This window comes from Danio rerio, chromosome 6, assembly GCF_049306965.1.
Source record: "Danio rerio strain Tuebingen ecotype United States chromosome 6, GRCz12tu, whole genome shotgun sequence".
Classification (NCBI taxonomy): domain Eukaryota; kingdom Metazoa; phylum Chordata; class Actinopteri; order Cypriniformes; family Danionidae; genus Danio; species Danio rerio.
Genome location: NC_133181.1, coordinates 43,580,736 through 43,595,217, shown reverse-complemented (window position 1 = coordinate 43,595,217; position 14,482 = coordinate 43,580,736). Strand labels below are relative to the sequence as shown.

At 34.9% G+C, this 14,482-nt stretch overlaps 2 protein-coding genes across 6 annotated transcripts in view; one reads left to right on the top strand and one right to left on the bottom strand.

The window, feature by feature from the left end:
* entpd8 (ectonucleoside triphosphate diphosphohydrolase 8) overlaps positions 1-9,151 on the bottom strand; it is a 28,677-nt gene extending 19,526 nt beyond the window's left edge. For 2 of the 4 annotated variants that reach the window (XM_073952807.1, XM_073952808.1), the window contains exon 1: positions 9,091-9,151. The gene's annotated coding sequence lies outside the window, so the exon portion shown is untranslated. Of the gene's footprint in view, positions 1-3,092; positions 3,319-9,090 lie in introns of all 4 variants that reach the window. The other 2 variants (XM_073952810.1, XM_073952809.1) reach the window with 2 other exon arrangements.
* Positions 9,152-9,174: 23 nt separating this feature from the next.
* trub2 (TruB pseudouridine (psi) synthase family member 2) lies at positions 9,175-14,270 on the top strand. Of its 2 annotated transcripts, XM_073952806.1 has the most exons (9): positions 9,175-9,419; positions 9,530-9,664; positions 10,890-10,964; positions 11,051-11,112; positions 11,444-11,525; positions 13,389-13,461; positions 13,549-13,685; positions 13,785-13,906; positions 13,979-14,270. In XM_073952806.1, exons 1-9 carry the CDS (start codon positions 9,296-9,298, stop codon positions 14,159-14,161), a joined length of 993 nt encoding a protein of 330 aa, XP_073808907.1. In that variant the 5' UTR covers positions 9,175-9,295; the 3' UTR covers positions 14,162-14,270. The 2 variants fall into 2 exon arrangements, with proteins under 2 accessions (XP_073808907.1, NP_001002200.2); NM_001002200.2 differs by having other exon boundaries at positions 13,785-14,270.
* The last annotated feature ends 212 nt before the right edge of the window (positions 14,271-14,482 follow it).

The following is a 14,482-nucleotide window of genomic DNA, read 5'->3' as shown; positions in this document are numbered from 1 at the left end:
CATAGATTCGACAAGGTACTGGAAATATTCCTCAGAGATTTTGGTCCATATTGACATGATAGCATCACACAGTTACTGTTTGTCTCCCATTCCACCACATCTCAAAGGTGCTCTATTGGATTGAGATCTGGTTACTGTGGAGGCCATTTGAGGACAGTGAACTCATTGTCATGTTCAAAAAATTAGTCTGAGATGATTTGTGCTTTATAACATGGTGCGTCATTCTTCTGGAAGTAGCCATCAGAAGATGAGTACACTGTGGTCATGTGGTCATAAAGGGATGGACATGATCAGCAACAATACTTGAATAATGGGACCAAAGTGTGATAAGAAAATATCCCCCACACCATTGCACCACTACCATCAACATGAACCGCTGATACAAAGCAGGATGGTTCCATGCTTTCTTGTTGTTGACACCAAATTCTGACCCTACCATCCGAATATGGCAGCAGAAATCGAGACTCATTAGACCAGGTAATGTTTTTCCAATCTTCTATTGTCTAATTTTGGTGAGTCTGTGCAAATTGTAGCCCCAGATTCCTGTTCTTAGCTGATAGGAGTGGCACCCGATGTGGTCGTCTGCTGCTGTAGCACTCCCCTCCAGGTTTGATGTGTTGTGCAACCAGAGATGCTCTTCTGCATACCTCAATTGTAACGGGGGGTTATTTGAGTTACTGTTGCCTTTCTATCACCATTCTCCTCTGACCTCCGGCATCAACAAGGCATTTGATAATTTCTCTTTTCGGACCATTTCTGTAAACCCTAGAGATGGTGGTACGTGAAACTCCCGGTAGATCAGCAGTTTCTAAAATACTCAGACAAGCCTGTCTGGCACCAACAACCATGCCAAGTCACTTAAATCACCTTACTTTCCCATTCTGATGCTCTGTGTGAATTGCAGCAGATTGTCTTGACAATGTCTACATGCCTAAATGCATTGAGTTGCTGCCATGTGATTGACCGATTAGAAATTTGCATTAACGAACAATCGAACAGGTGTACCTAATAAAGTGGCCGGTGAGTGTATATTTTTATTTACTCGCATTAACACTACTACAGTTTCTGGAGCCACATATCACTGTCTAAATGTTAATTACAATGTAGTTGTAATATTTAATAAACTTATTAGCAAAAAAGAAATGTCACTTTTAACTATTTATGAATAAGTATTAGTTAGCAATAGTAGCTTACTGTATGTACAGCATATCTGGATACTTGTATATTGACATAAGTAAACATCTCCATGTCCCCATTTTCTCAAAAGGCTTTTAAATTATACAGAATTAGTTATTCATTCACACATGCATATATTAAAAGCAAAATGTATTAATATGTAACTTTTTCTAAAAGTTAAATCATTAAATGTTATCATTCTCTTCACTGATTCCAGTAAAAAAATAGCTGTTATCTGCTATTTTTAATGCTAAAGTCAAGTTTTAATTTAACATATTTAATATTAATGTACAGAAAAACTGTAATTCCATTGTAGGCATAACTCACTTCCAGCATAGACAGACGCTATGGAAGTGGCCGAGGTGTGACAAACACTCTCATTTGTCCTCTTGGCTCAATCGCCTCAGCATCTCGATTGAGGGATTTGCAGCTTACCATGTACTTCCACACAAAGAAGCCTAATTGCTCACAGTCACGCTCCATTTTAAATTAGCGAGCAAAATAGACACGCTTTGGTCAGGACGTATCATAAATCACCCCTTAAATCTGCCATGAATACGTTGTGCTTGTTCTGAATCACGCCATCACACCTGTTGCTCACTCCCTTATGTGTTCAGATGTGTATGTTCTGAACATTCCAGCCAGAAAACAATAGAGATATGCAATAGCAGCAAATGGCAGGTGCATAAATGTCTGTCAAATAATCCTGTAGGGACCGTGACATGCTTTTATTTTTTTAAACAGGTTTAAGATTCGTTGCTTGAGGCACTTGATGTTCAGTTCACTGTGAGAAGAAACACAGTGTTATTTTTAATGAAATCATCATTCAACATTTGAAGGTATTTGATTTCTGGTTGTACTACACTCGAAAAATGAATCACAATTGAGTTTATCATTAACTGTAAGCTTTTAATTTGATTTAATTTGTCAGTTTTTTAAATAATGTATGTCGTCAGATTCCTTACAATCAAACTAAATCTGTTAAAATTGAATACTATTAGATTTACTCAGTTAAAAAATATGAATATGGTAAAAATATTTGTAGCTGTAAAAAAACAGATCTAATTAGCTCAATATGAGATGAGATAAGGTTTACTTAATATTCTGGGTCAGTTGCAAATTAATGCAGCTCCTTGGATTTACTCCGGGAAAGCAACATTGATTGGATGGGAGAATATTAGTACTTAATTGGTTATTATTACATAAATACATTAAATATTGTTACATAAATCCTGTTCTTACATGTTTCATATATGTTAAACTAACAAGTATCAATCACATAAAGTTTATTAGCTTAATTATCTTACAAGTATGTAATCCAGATGAATAGAAAATGTACATGCAATCACAATACATCCATCTTATTTGTCAGGCCTTAATATTTTTGAGTGTAGTAGAGCTAATAAAACAGTGTTTTCCAGAAAAAAAATAAAGGTGCTTAAACATCAAAAATCTAATCAGAATCAGGGAACAGGTATTATTGTAGCAGGAAGAAAGATTACGACCAAAAAAATGCAGATTACAGCAGTCACATATGAGTTTAAAGTGTAAATAGCCTTGCTTTGACTGCAGGCAGCTACAGGAAATGATAATTCTCTCACAGATCATTACTAGTCTCTCAAAAGACATCATTCGGCTCTGACAGGACTTCACCAGTCTCTTAAAAGGACTTTACAAATATCTCAAAGAACTTTGATAATTTCTTACAGGATATCACTGGTCTCTCACAGGACTTTAGGCTCTCACAGGACATCATTAATCTCTCACAGGATTTTACTAGTCTCTTACAGGATTTTAAGCTTTCACATTTTACTAGTCTCTCATTGGACATCACCACACATCAATTAGATTTAGGTCAGGACTGTGGCCTGCCATTTCATTATTTCAGTGTTTTCAACTTCAAATTCCTGCTTTACCTGTTTGAATGTGAACATTATGTTTTCCACTGGACCAAAGTGAACTTTGAATCAGTTTTCTATCGACACATCATGCACCACGGAAAAGGCCACTCTAGGGTTTGACTCTTTCTGCTGATAGGAAGTTTGGACTACAGTGACATAGTGATATTGTAAGAATGCAATATTCTCAAAATCACAAATTTGGAATGACCAGCGACCATCTTTCAGTCAGAGAAAACTGACCCTGCCAGGTAAACAGGGTCAGATTATTAAAAAAAAAAAAAGATCATCAGATTCAGATTAACATCAATAACAGCGAGAAATCTGAAACTGCTGTCTAATTTTGATCATATCCTTTTTTAAATATCTCATTTCAGAAATGTATATACCCTGGATATCAGAATATATGTAAGTTATGAAATATTGCTCTTTTACTCCTGTTAAACTACATTTAAATATGACTAAGCATTGACCTCGATCTTTAGAAAATTGTTAGTTGTCTGATTTGCCTTGTAAATGACTTTTTCTTACTTGCTATTTAACTAATATTTTAATTGGTCATATATAGTAATGTTACTACCTAATAAAATACTCCTCCACCCAACATGACATATAATATACAGTGATTTTAAGCAAATAAAGAGCGTCATCAAAGTAAAGGTCATCATACTCCGTCTCGTCATTGTGTTGGTTAGTGACAGCTCAGTTATGTAACTTATATTCACTGGCTTTTATGTGACAAAAAATGGGAAGAAAGCAATGACATACTTTTTTTTAGCTTTATGAACTCATATCAATGCACAGTGAACCGTGAGAAGTTTAAAAACAATTCCTTATGATGGGATATGATCATCTGTTCTGTGTTTGGAGAGAAATTAATGAAAGGTCAGAGAATATGGTTGTATGTTTACAAAGTATTAGATCATACCTTCTATTTATTTTCAGTCCTGTAAATTTAGTGAAGCTTTATTTGTATAGCACTTTCTGTTAGGATTAGGTACGATAAGGAAGAAGCTTTGTCCTGTAACAGGAACATATTTAAATATATTTCCATTTTCAACTGTAGCATAATGAAAGTTCAAAACTTAATTTCCTTTCATTTGTTTGAACACTTTTGGCTAATTATTTTCATCAGTTCATTAAACCAGGTTAGAAAGTACATAAAATGGCAAAAGAAATGTATATATGAAGAAGAAAAAAAAATGTATAATTAAATTTTTACAATAACTGATTGCATGCACATTTATTACACTTATATTTGAAAATAATTCATGATTTAAAATGACCCTTTAAAATGTTTATTATTATATCTAATAATCTTTCTCTGCCTAAATACACTTTTTAAAATCTTTAAATATTTTAAGTCAGAATAATAATTTAAGTTATCTATTCATTCAGTAAGGTTGGTCTGGTATAAGATTAATACAAATCAAAAGCAAAAAATGCAATAATAGCAATTTTGCAAAGTAAGCCAACGTGTACATGTAATAAACCATGCTCTTTTATCGGGGACAGGTCATAAACGATTGAGAAACACCAAGATTTTCCTTTGCTACCCCATTACTCACCTTTATCAGCTGTTTTTCAGATTCAACATGTACAACTTGCCCTCACAGTAAACCATTAAACCAATAAAAATATATTTTTAATGAGCTGGAATTTGATAGACCCGTAGATATAAGTGATTTATTGTAGGACTAATTGTGACTGACGGTAAATTAACTATATGCTAAATAATTATAAAATTATATAGGTCAAAAAGTTTCATTTTGTGTAATATATATTCTTTGCGACATCATACAAATGCACAATCAGGGCTAATGAACGCACAATAAATTGTTATATTGTTTACTTGTTTGAACACCTTTATTATATAACTGGCATTTGGTTACAATTCTATGCGTTAAAAAGGGCATGATGTGGATATTGTGTAAACTGTAATATTTACCCTTTCAATTGTGTGTATTTTTTGTAATATGAACCACACCTGCTCTGTCAATAGGCGATGGCATTGGACAGACAAATCTTTCATAGTATCTTTACAAAAGAAAACAGCTGACTTCACTCGTACATTCATCGGCTGATTTGTGTTTATGAATCTCAACCACAGCGACATTCACATTGAAAACATACATATAACACTTGATTGAAATGTACTAAACAACAAAAAATACAAACCTCTCAAACAATACTTCAAACTAGAGTTTCTTTTCTGATAAATATATAGGACAGGTGTTTAAGGTTTGCATTATTAAACAGAAAGAAACACAAAAAATGTGTGCTTCCTAAATCTTTTGTCAGTTTGCTTTCATTACGTTCACTTTCCAACCAAAATAAAATAAAACTAGATTTTAGTTTACAGTAGTAATTTAATTGAGATAGATTTTATCGTATTATTCAAGTTCAAGAGGATTTTACTGTTTGAAACCAGCATACTAATAAAATACACTAAAATAATAATATTGAAGGATGCTCCAATCGGTATCGGCCAGTAATCACATTTAATGATTCGATCGGTACTCACTGATCAGGGGTGCATTTCCGAAATCCATCGTTAGCCAACTAAGGCCACAAGTTATGTCGTTGCAAACATAGTTTGTTGATTTGGTTTCTCAAATCCGGTGTTCCAACAAACATTCGCAAACTGCGTCGCAAACTTCTAAGCTTGCAACTACACCTCTGGAGCTGTAGTTAGAAAGATAGTTCCTGGCTGTGTTCTATTCCCACTTATTCCCCCTATGCCCTATGCGTTTAGAACATTCTAACATTTAAACTTGGAATGATTTTTTAAATAAAGCATTAAAGATGCTTTAGATGTAATTTGCTTTCAAAGCATTTTACAGTTCAGTTTTAGTGATCTTCATGTTTACAATTGCGCTCCTTTGGAAAACATTGATGCCATTTGGAACACAGTCTTAGCTCATGGCTCATTTTAAATAATGACCTATAATTTAAAAGCAGAATTTTATTTTACGTCTCCAAACCTTGTGAAAAAAAAAAAAAAAAAAGCATATGTTAATGCTTTTAATTATTTATTAAGTAGCCTATCTGTAGCCTACTGTTTATAACATGGGTCTGTTGGTGAGAACATTTATGCATTGGTTAGCATGTGTCAAATTGTAAAAGTTGACCATTAAAAAAATTGAAATGAAATAAACAATATCCTATTTTAATAATAATAATGATAATAATAATAATAATAATAATAATAGACGTCATCATTAATATTATTAATATTGTTATTAAAGTATGATTTTTTTTCATTTTCTAATAAATAATTAATATTAAATTTAATAAATAATAAATAGCTTATGGCGATGCAGTGGCGCAGAAGGTAGTGCTGTCGCCTCACAGCAAGAAGGTCGCTGGTTCGAGCCTCGGCTCTTTTGGCATTTCTGTGAGGAGTTTGCATGTTCTCCCTGCGTTCGCGTGGGTTTCAAAGACATGCGGTACATGTGAATTGAATAGGCTAAATTGTCCGTAGTGTATGTGTGTGTGAATGAGGGCATCAGCTACATAAAAACGTGCTGGATAAGTAGGCGGTTCATTCCACTGTGGCGACCCCGGATTAATAAAGGGACTAAGCCGAAAAGAAAATTAATGAATGAATAAATAGCTTATATAAGTTATTAAGTTATTTATTAAATAACTTAATAAATAGCCTCATTATTTATTTATATGATTTATATATGATATTTGAACACATGTTAGCTTTTGTAAGTGCTTTTATGTTTTAGAATAGAATATATAACATTTTCAATAATATTTGTAAAGGAAATACAGGCTCAATATGTGCCATTTACATACATTTCAATTAAAATGGAAAACCAGTGCATGTTTTTACTCAAACTAAGATTGGATTTTTTTTTTTAAATGCATGTGCGTGTAAAACAATAGAATTTGCACTAAGAAATTATGGGGTTCTTCTCTGAAGAAGTTGTTACTCCACCCTGTTTAGAGCATCATTATGGGCGTTTTACGTTATAACTAACGTGGTTTAAACAATAGATCTGCAACAAAGAAACACGTCACTACATCTTTCTTTTCCCAAACGTTGCATCGTACTATGATAGTTCAGCCGCGAGTTTGGAAACGAATCCCTGACCGATCTCATGAACCAATTGCAAGTGTTTGTCTATGAGTTTACAATTAGGCACATACACATAAACATACATCCTGGGTTATACATGCAGCAGCTACAACACGTGAGGAGATGAATGATGTATGGGGGCATGAGCGATCAGTGTGCTCGCACCACAGCAGCTAAAATACATACAGATGTGGTGCAACCTACAGTTTGTTAGCGCGACTCACACAAGTGATGGTCTCTTCGTTGCAACCAGTGTTTGGAACTGCTGTGACGTCAACAAAATGATCGTCTATCTAGTGCAGCAGTGGGCAAACTCGGTCCTGGAGGGCCGGTGTCCTACACAGTTTAGCTCAAACACTAATCAAACACACCTGAACATGCTAATCAGTGTCTTCAAGATCACTAGAAATCTATAAGCAGGTGTGTTTGATTAGAGTTGGAGCTGAACTGTGCAGGACACCGGCCCTCCGGGACCGAGATTGCCCATCCCTGATCTAGTGTCTCATTTATCTGTATTACCTCTGTCAAAAGCTCTGTAAGTCTCCCGCATATTCATACTGGCTCTGTGAGGACTGTGAATAAGTGAAAATACCTGATGAAAGTGAAAATGTGTTTTATGCATTATGAAGCTAGAAGCATCAGAATCGGTTCTCCGTATCGGCCATTCACTATGACTTCACTATGGCTGCAAAACTACTGATCAGAGCATCTCTAATAACAATTTTAAATAAACCACCTAATATGCCTAAAACATTTTCCCAACAAAAACAAAAGTTAAATGAAGAATATGGGGTAAATATCAATTGTTAGGCACACAAAATTTTAACGTCCATTTTGCTGCATGTTAAAATGCAAATTTCTTGCAACAAATATTGCAGTATTGCTTTTAGATTGAAAAAAATGGAACTAACCATAACTGTAACTTGTAATTATAGTTTAGTGTAAAACTTTATGTTTCGTAATACACAATTGCATGCAAATGTCAACCTTGCCATAAAAAAATACATTTTCGGCAAATTAGCAAAATTGATTCTGCATTTTTTTTTGTGTGTGTAGGCTTGTATTTTACAGTGCTTTAAAAATACTAAAAAATGTCTTTGTCAATGTTTTCAAACAATTATATTTGATTTACAAAAGTCACACAAGTGGCAGTTTCATATTTATCACATCCATAACGGCGAAATGTCATATTTATAACAAAACTTTTTTTTCTTATAAATGTGAAAATGTCAAATAAAACAAAATCAATCATTTTTGTTCTGAACAGCCGAATCTTCTCCTGTTGATTAGCATGGTTTATTTTGGGTTGTGCAGTTTCATTCACAGAATTTCTAAAAAGTATGTTGTAGACTGTAAACTAGCTATATAACTTTGTTTATTGCATCCATAACGTGTGTTTATTTTCTTCATTTCAAATATAAAAATCCTTCCATAACTCTGTGGTAAGTTGTTTTGGAAAAAAAAAATAATGTTAACATATACTTTCTCTGTGAATTTTAGTTTAGAGATTTGACAGCAAACTTCACATCCATAACGCTGGAATTGCTCACTAGCTTTTTTTAATAGTCAAAAGTTTGCCAAAACAAACCACTTATTTAATCTAGACACAAGTTACTGGTGATGAGTTTACTGTTCAACTTAACTTCGAGTTACACTCATTTTTTGCAGCTTTTTATGAAACTACGTAACAACACAAATAAATTGATGTTGGAATTTTAATGTGGTGTATACAATAAAAATATTTATAATTTAACGAGGTGTTTACACATTGCTAGAAAACTATTAGCATGTGGTATTTCCTCCGTTTTCTCTGCACTACTGTATTTTAACACAGTTATAACAGGAAGACGATAGTGTAATGCATAATGGGAGATTAATTAAAAGTTTGCGAGTGAATATATTTGTACAATGTCTTCAGCTTCATACCTTGGCACGTTGTTTTATCATGAGGCGCTGCAGATCCTGGTCCAGTAGAGGACGCTGAAGCGACCGTGGTGCTGTAACATCAGTAGAAGAAGAAAATCACCCGGAATTTCAACACAACAACATGTGAAATCGCTGCTTCCCTGTCTGAAGTCATTTCGGTCACTTTTTATTTTTATTCCACTTATGCTTGTCCAATTCGCTTCTGATGAAGATGGCCACGCAGGCCGTACGTCTTTTTCGCAAAATGGACGGTCTGTTTGCGGTGTACAAACCACAGGGAGTTCATTGGAAACTTGTTCGTGACACCATAGAAAGCAATTTTCTCAAAGGTAGTGTTTGCGTCATGTGTACAGTAAATTATTGTAGATAACGACAGTTTGTAGCTGTGGTAAATTATGGAGGGATGTGATTATGATTAATGATTAATCTGTATTTGAAGCGCTGAACTCCAGTCCTCCAGCAGCTCCTCGGCGTGAAGTGCAGTTTCAGCTTCTGTCCAGTGGAGAAAACAGCACATCCAAAGAGCTCATTTTATCTCCATCTATGGTTCCTTCTCTGGCGGATCATCCTTTAGGTTAGTGGAGAACACTTACAAGAACATGTCCAGATCACATTTCACCTCGAAATCAGTCGGTCCAGCAAACAAACAAACAAATAAAAAAAAAAACATAATGATTACTTGAAATAGGAGTCATTGCCTATTTTTGACTTATCTAAATTAGTGAATTTTTAATACTATAACAATAGGAATATTAATCATATTATATTTACATTTTTAATTGGGATTCACACTAATATCAGTGATGAAGTGAAGAAATTGTTAATTCATGTCACAAATATATTGTACATCCACTGCAAGACTTGTCTTTCTTATTGATATGCTTATTAAAAGTGTCAAATATCTTCAAATGTATTTCTTTTAAAATATACATGTAATAGTAAGGAATTTTATATTTGTTTTCATTTATAATATTAGTATTTAGAAAACAAATTTTATGTAATTGATTGAATTAATGCTACAAAATGGATTAGTAGGAGATATAGAGTCCCTAAGTGTAGATATAAAAAAATCCTTTGTACCTGTTTCAGTTGGTTTATTTAACAAAAGTTTATCTTAATTAGGGTTGGGCCGATAGACGATGCCGTCGTCCATCACCGATGGCCAATAGACAACACGATGCTGAGCCGGCATCGCAATCCATCGCCCCACCCCTGTCGCATATCCACTTGCGAAAAATACACACTCAGGCCCTGTTTACACTAATACGTCTTAGTTTTAAAATGGCATTTTTGAACTAAAATGATCCACGTCCACAACGTTTTACCTACCATTTCTGAACAGCCCTCCGTCCGCCGAAAACACACATCGCGTGACCACACACACACACAGATACAGCCACATACATCCACATGCTGTGATGCGCTCCTCTGAACTCCAGGCAGAGAGCAGTGTACGTCGGAGAGTTTATGAAGGATGTACCGTAGGATTGCGTCTCACTATAGTTGTTAAACCTGATTTTCAGACGTCCCAAGTCACCCGGAAGTTCCGGAAGTCTTTATGCATTTGCGGGACTCATAATGCCCGCAAACGAGTGATAGTCTCCCGGAAACCGCGCGTCTCCCTCCCGGTCCTCAAATAAGTTGCGCACCCTTCTCACTCCCTACTGCCCGGATCCCTCCTCATACCCAATCTAGATTTTGATTTTTGATCCATTGAACCCTTCTGAATTACGCATGTCTGTGAGTTAGCCATGCACTGTTAACTTCCGAATAAAAACTCTGTTTATCGTCTTTTGCAGTGACAGGTCCTCAGTTTCACAAGGTTCATGTTGGAGTTGGTCATCGATTGGATGCCTTTTCTTCTGGAGTGTTAGGTGACCAAACAATTAAAACCCTAAATTATGAAGTGTTTAAATATGTAATGTTCTCGATGCTCAGTTCTCTGATTTCTTTGTCTCAGTATTAGGTGTTGGGAAAGGAAATAGTGTCCTGGAGAATCTGTGCAAATCACATGTAACCAGGGTAAAGGTTTTTTTTTTTAATGCTATTCTGTTGGATGCATTCATTGCTTATTTTTATATTTGTCCTAAATTGATATACTAGTCAACACTTGAATTGGTTCATCACCTTTAATCAAGATGTCCTAAAAATATTGAACAGCACCCATTTTTGTTTTAGGACAATTTTGGAAAAAAAAAATTTGATCCACTTCATATGTTGACTACTGTATATTTAACTAATAGATTTTTATTTTATACTATCTGATTTTTAACTTAACCCTGTAGATGTTTACTATACATGCATTTATGGCAATAATTTTATAATAACTGTTGTGTTTATTTTATATATGAAGGACTATACGATTGAGGGCGAGTTTGGAAAAGCCACCGATAATTTCAGTCACACTGGTCGGGTCATTGAGAAAACTACATATGGTAATATGTTTATTACACTATCAAAATTATTAACCTTAATATCAAGAAACTGCAGTGCTTCCCACACATAGACTTTACTTGGACAGGCTGCCCAGGTATATTAAGTGACACCTTTTTTTTTACTATTATCATCCTTTTAAACTTTTTTTGTATCTGCCCAATATAAACAAACATCCGTGAGCGATTAAGTAGTGGATATTCTTCGATCCTTTACCCATTTCGTACTGCTCGTTCTGTGTGCACGAGAACTGTCAAAACTCCCACAGACAGTCTCACATGTTCTGGAGACCCACAGAGACCCACACCTTTTTGCCTTCGGGTGGAGTTTTTAAATCCTCTAAAATGTCCGGGATTTGGTTTTGTTTTTTAAGCTGTCATTAATTTTATGTGCACAGCTGCTAGAGCAAGAAAAATATTAAATAATTAATTATTAAATCTAAACAACACAAAAAAACTTGACTAAATACTCTGTGAGGACGACATTACATCCAAATTGGCTGCAGAACATTTGTATACTACTGTAAATGGGTAATAAACTTGTTTGTCTTATTTGAATAATCTACATGTTTCATTCTTGTAATTATAATATTTTAAAGAGATTGTCTTGTTTATTCTTTTTTTCTGTCATTTATTTCTCATTTGCTGTATATATAATTAATTTGATGATGTCAATATATTGCATTTTTTTACATATCTAAAATGCTTTGGTAATACTGCACAAAATGTCATGTCAATAAACCAACCTGAACTTGAATGAGAAATAGAGAGAAGCAGAGTTTACCTGTCAGTGGGTGCACATGGATAGCATAAAATAATTTTTTAATATTTATTTTTTATTTTATTTTACTTTAACCCATTAAAAAGAAAAAGTTTAAAACGGATATTAATAAAAATAGTGTTAAAATCTAATTGTGTGTTGTTTGTTGCATATAGTTAACTTTTTATGTGGTGTGGGTAAAAGGTGTGTTTTAGTCCGGCTACCACCGCAAGTATATTTCAAACATGTGGGCAGTACTGAACCGCTTTACAAATTCCATTATGTATGAAATAGGGCTGTGCGATTAATTGAAATTGAATCGCGATTTGAAACGTTGCGATTAGCTAATTGCAAGAGTCTGCGATATGAAATATATATATATATATATATATAGATTGTATTATTTCCCCCAGTCAAGCAAATTTTGTGTGACAGACTTAATAGCAAATTGAGTGAGCTCACTTTCGTTCTGCCCAATCAGAATTGCACAACCGAGCCATGCGAAACACCCACAATAAATCAAATAAACAGGAAAGCGCGGACAAGTGGGATGATGATGTCTGCCGCTTCAGTAGCATTAATAGACTAATTCATATCAAAGAATAAAGGCACGTTGGTAATATGGGAATATTTTGGTTCAAAGTCACAGACACCGAACAAAATCAGATCATTTGTAAGGGCTGTCGCTGAAATGTTGCCGCAGCATGAGAAAATGCAACAACCAGCACCTTAAAAAGCTCCACAGGTGAAGAGCATCTTGCTAAAAAGTCAACTAAATGTATTGCCAGTGACACTCAATCTAGTAGCTAGCAACAGCTAAGTACAATTTCAGAGTTGTTAGCAGCTGTTACACCATATAAAAAACATCACAAAGGCACTAGGAGATAACTTACAGCAAAACTCACAATTGTTTGCTCTAGAGAACATTTTGTTCAATTTCTGAATATTTGTAAACATTCATTCATTTTCTTTTCATCTTAGTCCGTTTATTAATCCGGAGTCACCACAGCAGAATGAACTGCCAACTTATACAGCCAATGTTTTACGCAGCTGATGTCCTTCCGCTGCAATGTTGAATTATTTTGTGTCTACATTGCTTTTTTCAGACCATATTACCCATGATAAGCTGGAAAGAGTTCTTGCCATGTTACAGGGATCCAATCAGAAAGCCTTGATCACGTGAGACACTTTAAAAATATTAGCCTACATTTCCACATTGCTTAATTCATTCTATATTTCTGAGAATCATATTATATCTATATTCAGATATTCTCAAGTGGAACTGCAAACTCAGGAGGCTTATGAGCTTGCAGCGAGAGGTTTATTGTATCCTGATGGTAAAAGCCCACCTATTTTGACTGGCCTGCGATGCATAAAATTTAATCCACCTCATTTTACTTTGGGTTAGTACACTGAATGATGAATTTACATAAATGTGACTTTAAATCAGCTATATTTGTTGAGCCAAAAACCAATGTTCTTTAAAATCTGCTAATTTTCAGAGGTCCGGTGTGTAAATGAGACTCAGAAGTATCTGCGTAAATTGATTCATGAGGTTGGACTGGAGTTGCGGGCCTCTGCGGTCTGTACTAAAGTGCGAAGAACACGAGATGGACCCTTCAAGGTAGAGAACGCACTCACTCGACAACACTGGACTGCAGACAGTGTCTTACAAGCTATTAATCACTTTCGCAAGACTGCCCGCAAAATCAGGAAATCTGGGATGTACATGCAGAGCAATGTCCGGATGACCTTAGACGCAGATACCAGAGAGCAAACTCAGTCTGAACATATGAGTGGAGTGCGGGATGTACTTTCTGACATGATTCTGGAGAGAGAGACACCTGGAGAACCGAATGAGGGGAGAACAAAAAATTAAATCAACTGGGAATGATTTGAGTTCTGAGACATATTTACTTGTTCACTATAATTTATGTATTTGTTATGTTTTCATTATTGTGTGTCATTAAATGTGTATTTTAGCAACATTCTGGTTGTCGTTATTCTGAAGTTTAATCTATTTTTTTATTCATAGATAGTTTTCTCATGTTTACGTACAGGGTATTCGCAGGGTCTTAAAGTCTTACAATTCGAAATCCAAATTTTAGGCCTTATTCATTCATTCAATTTCTTTTCGGCTTAGTCCCTTTATTAATCTGGGGTCGCCACAGTGGAATGAACCGCCAACTTATCCAGCACA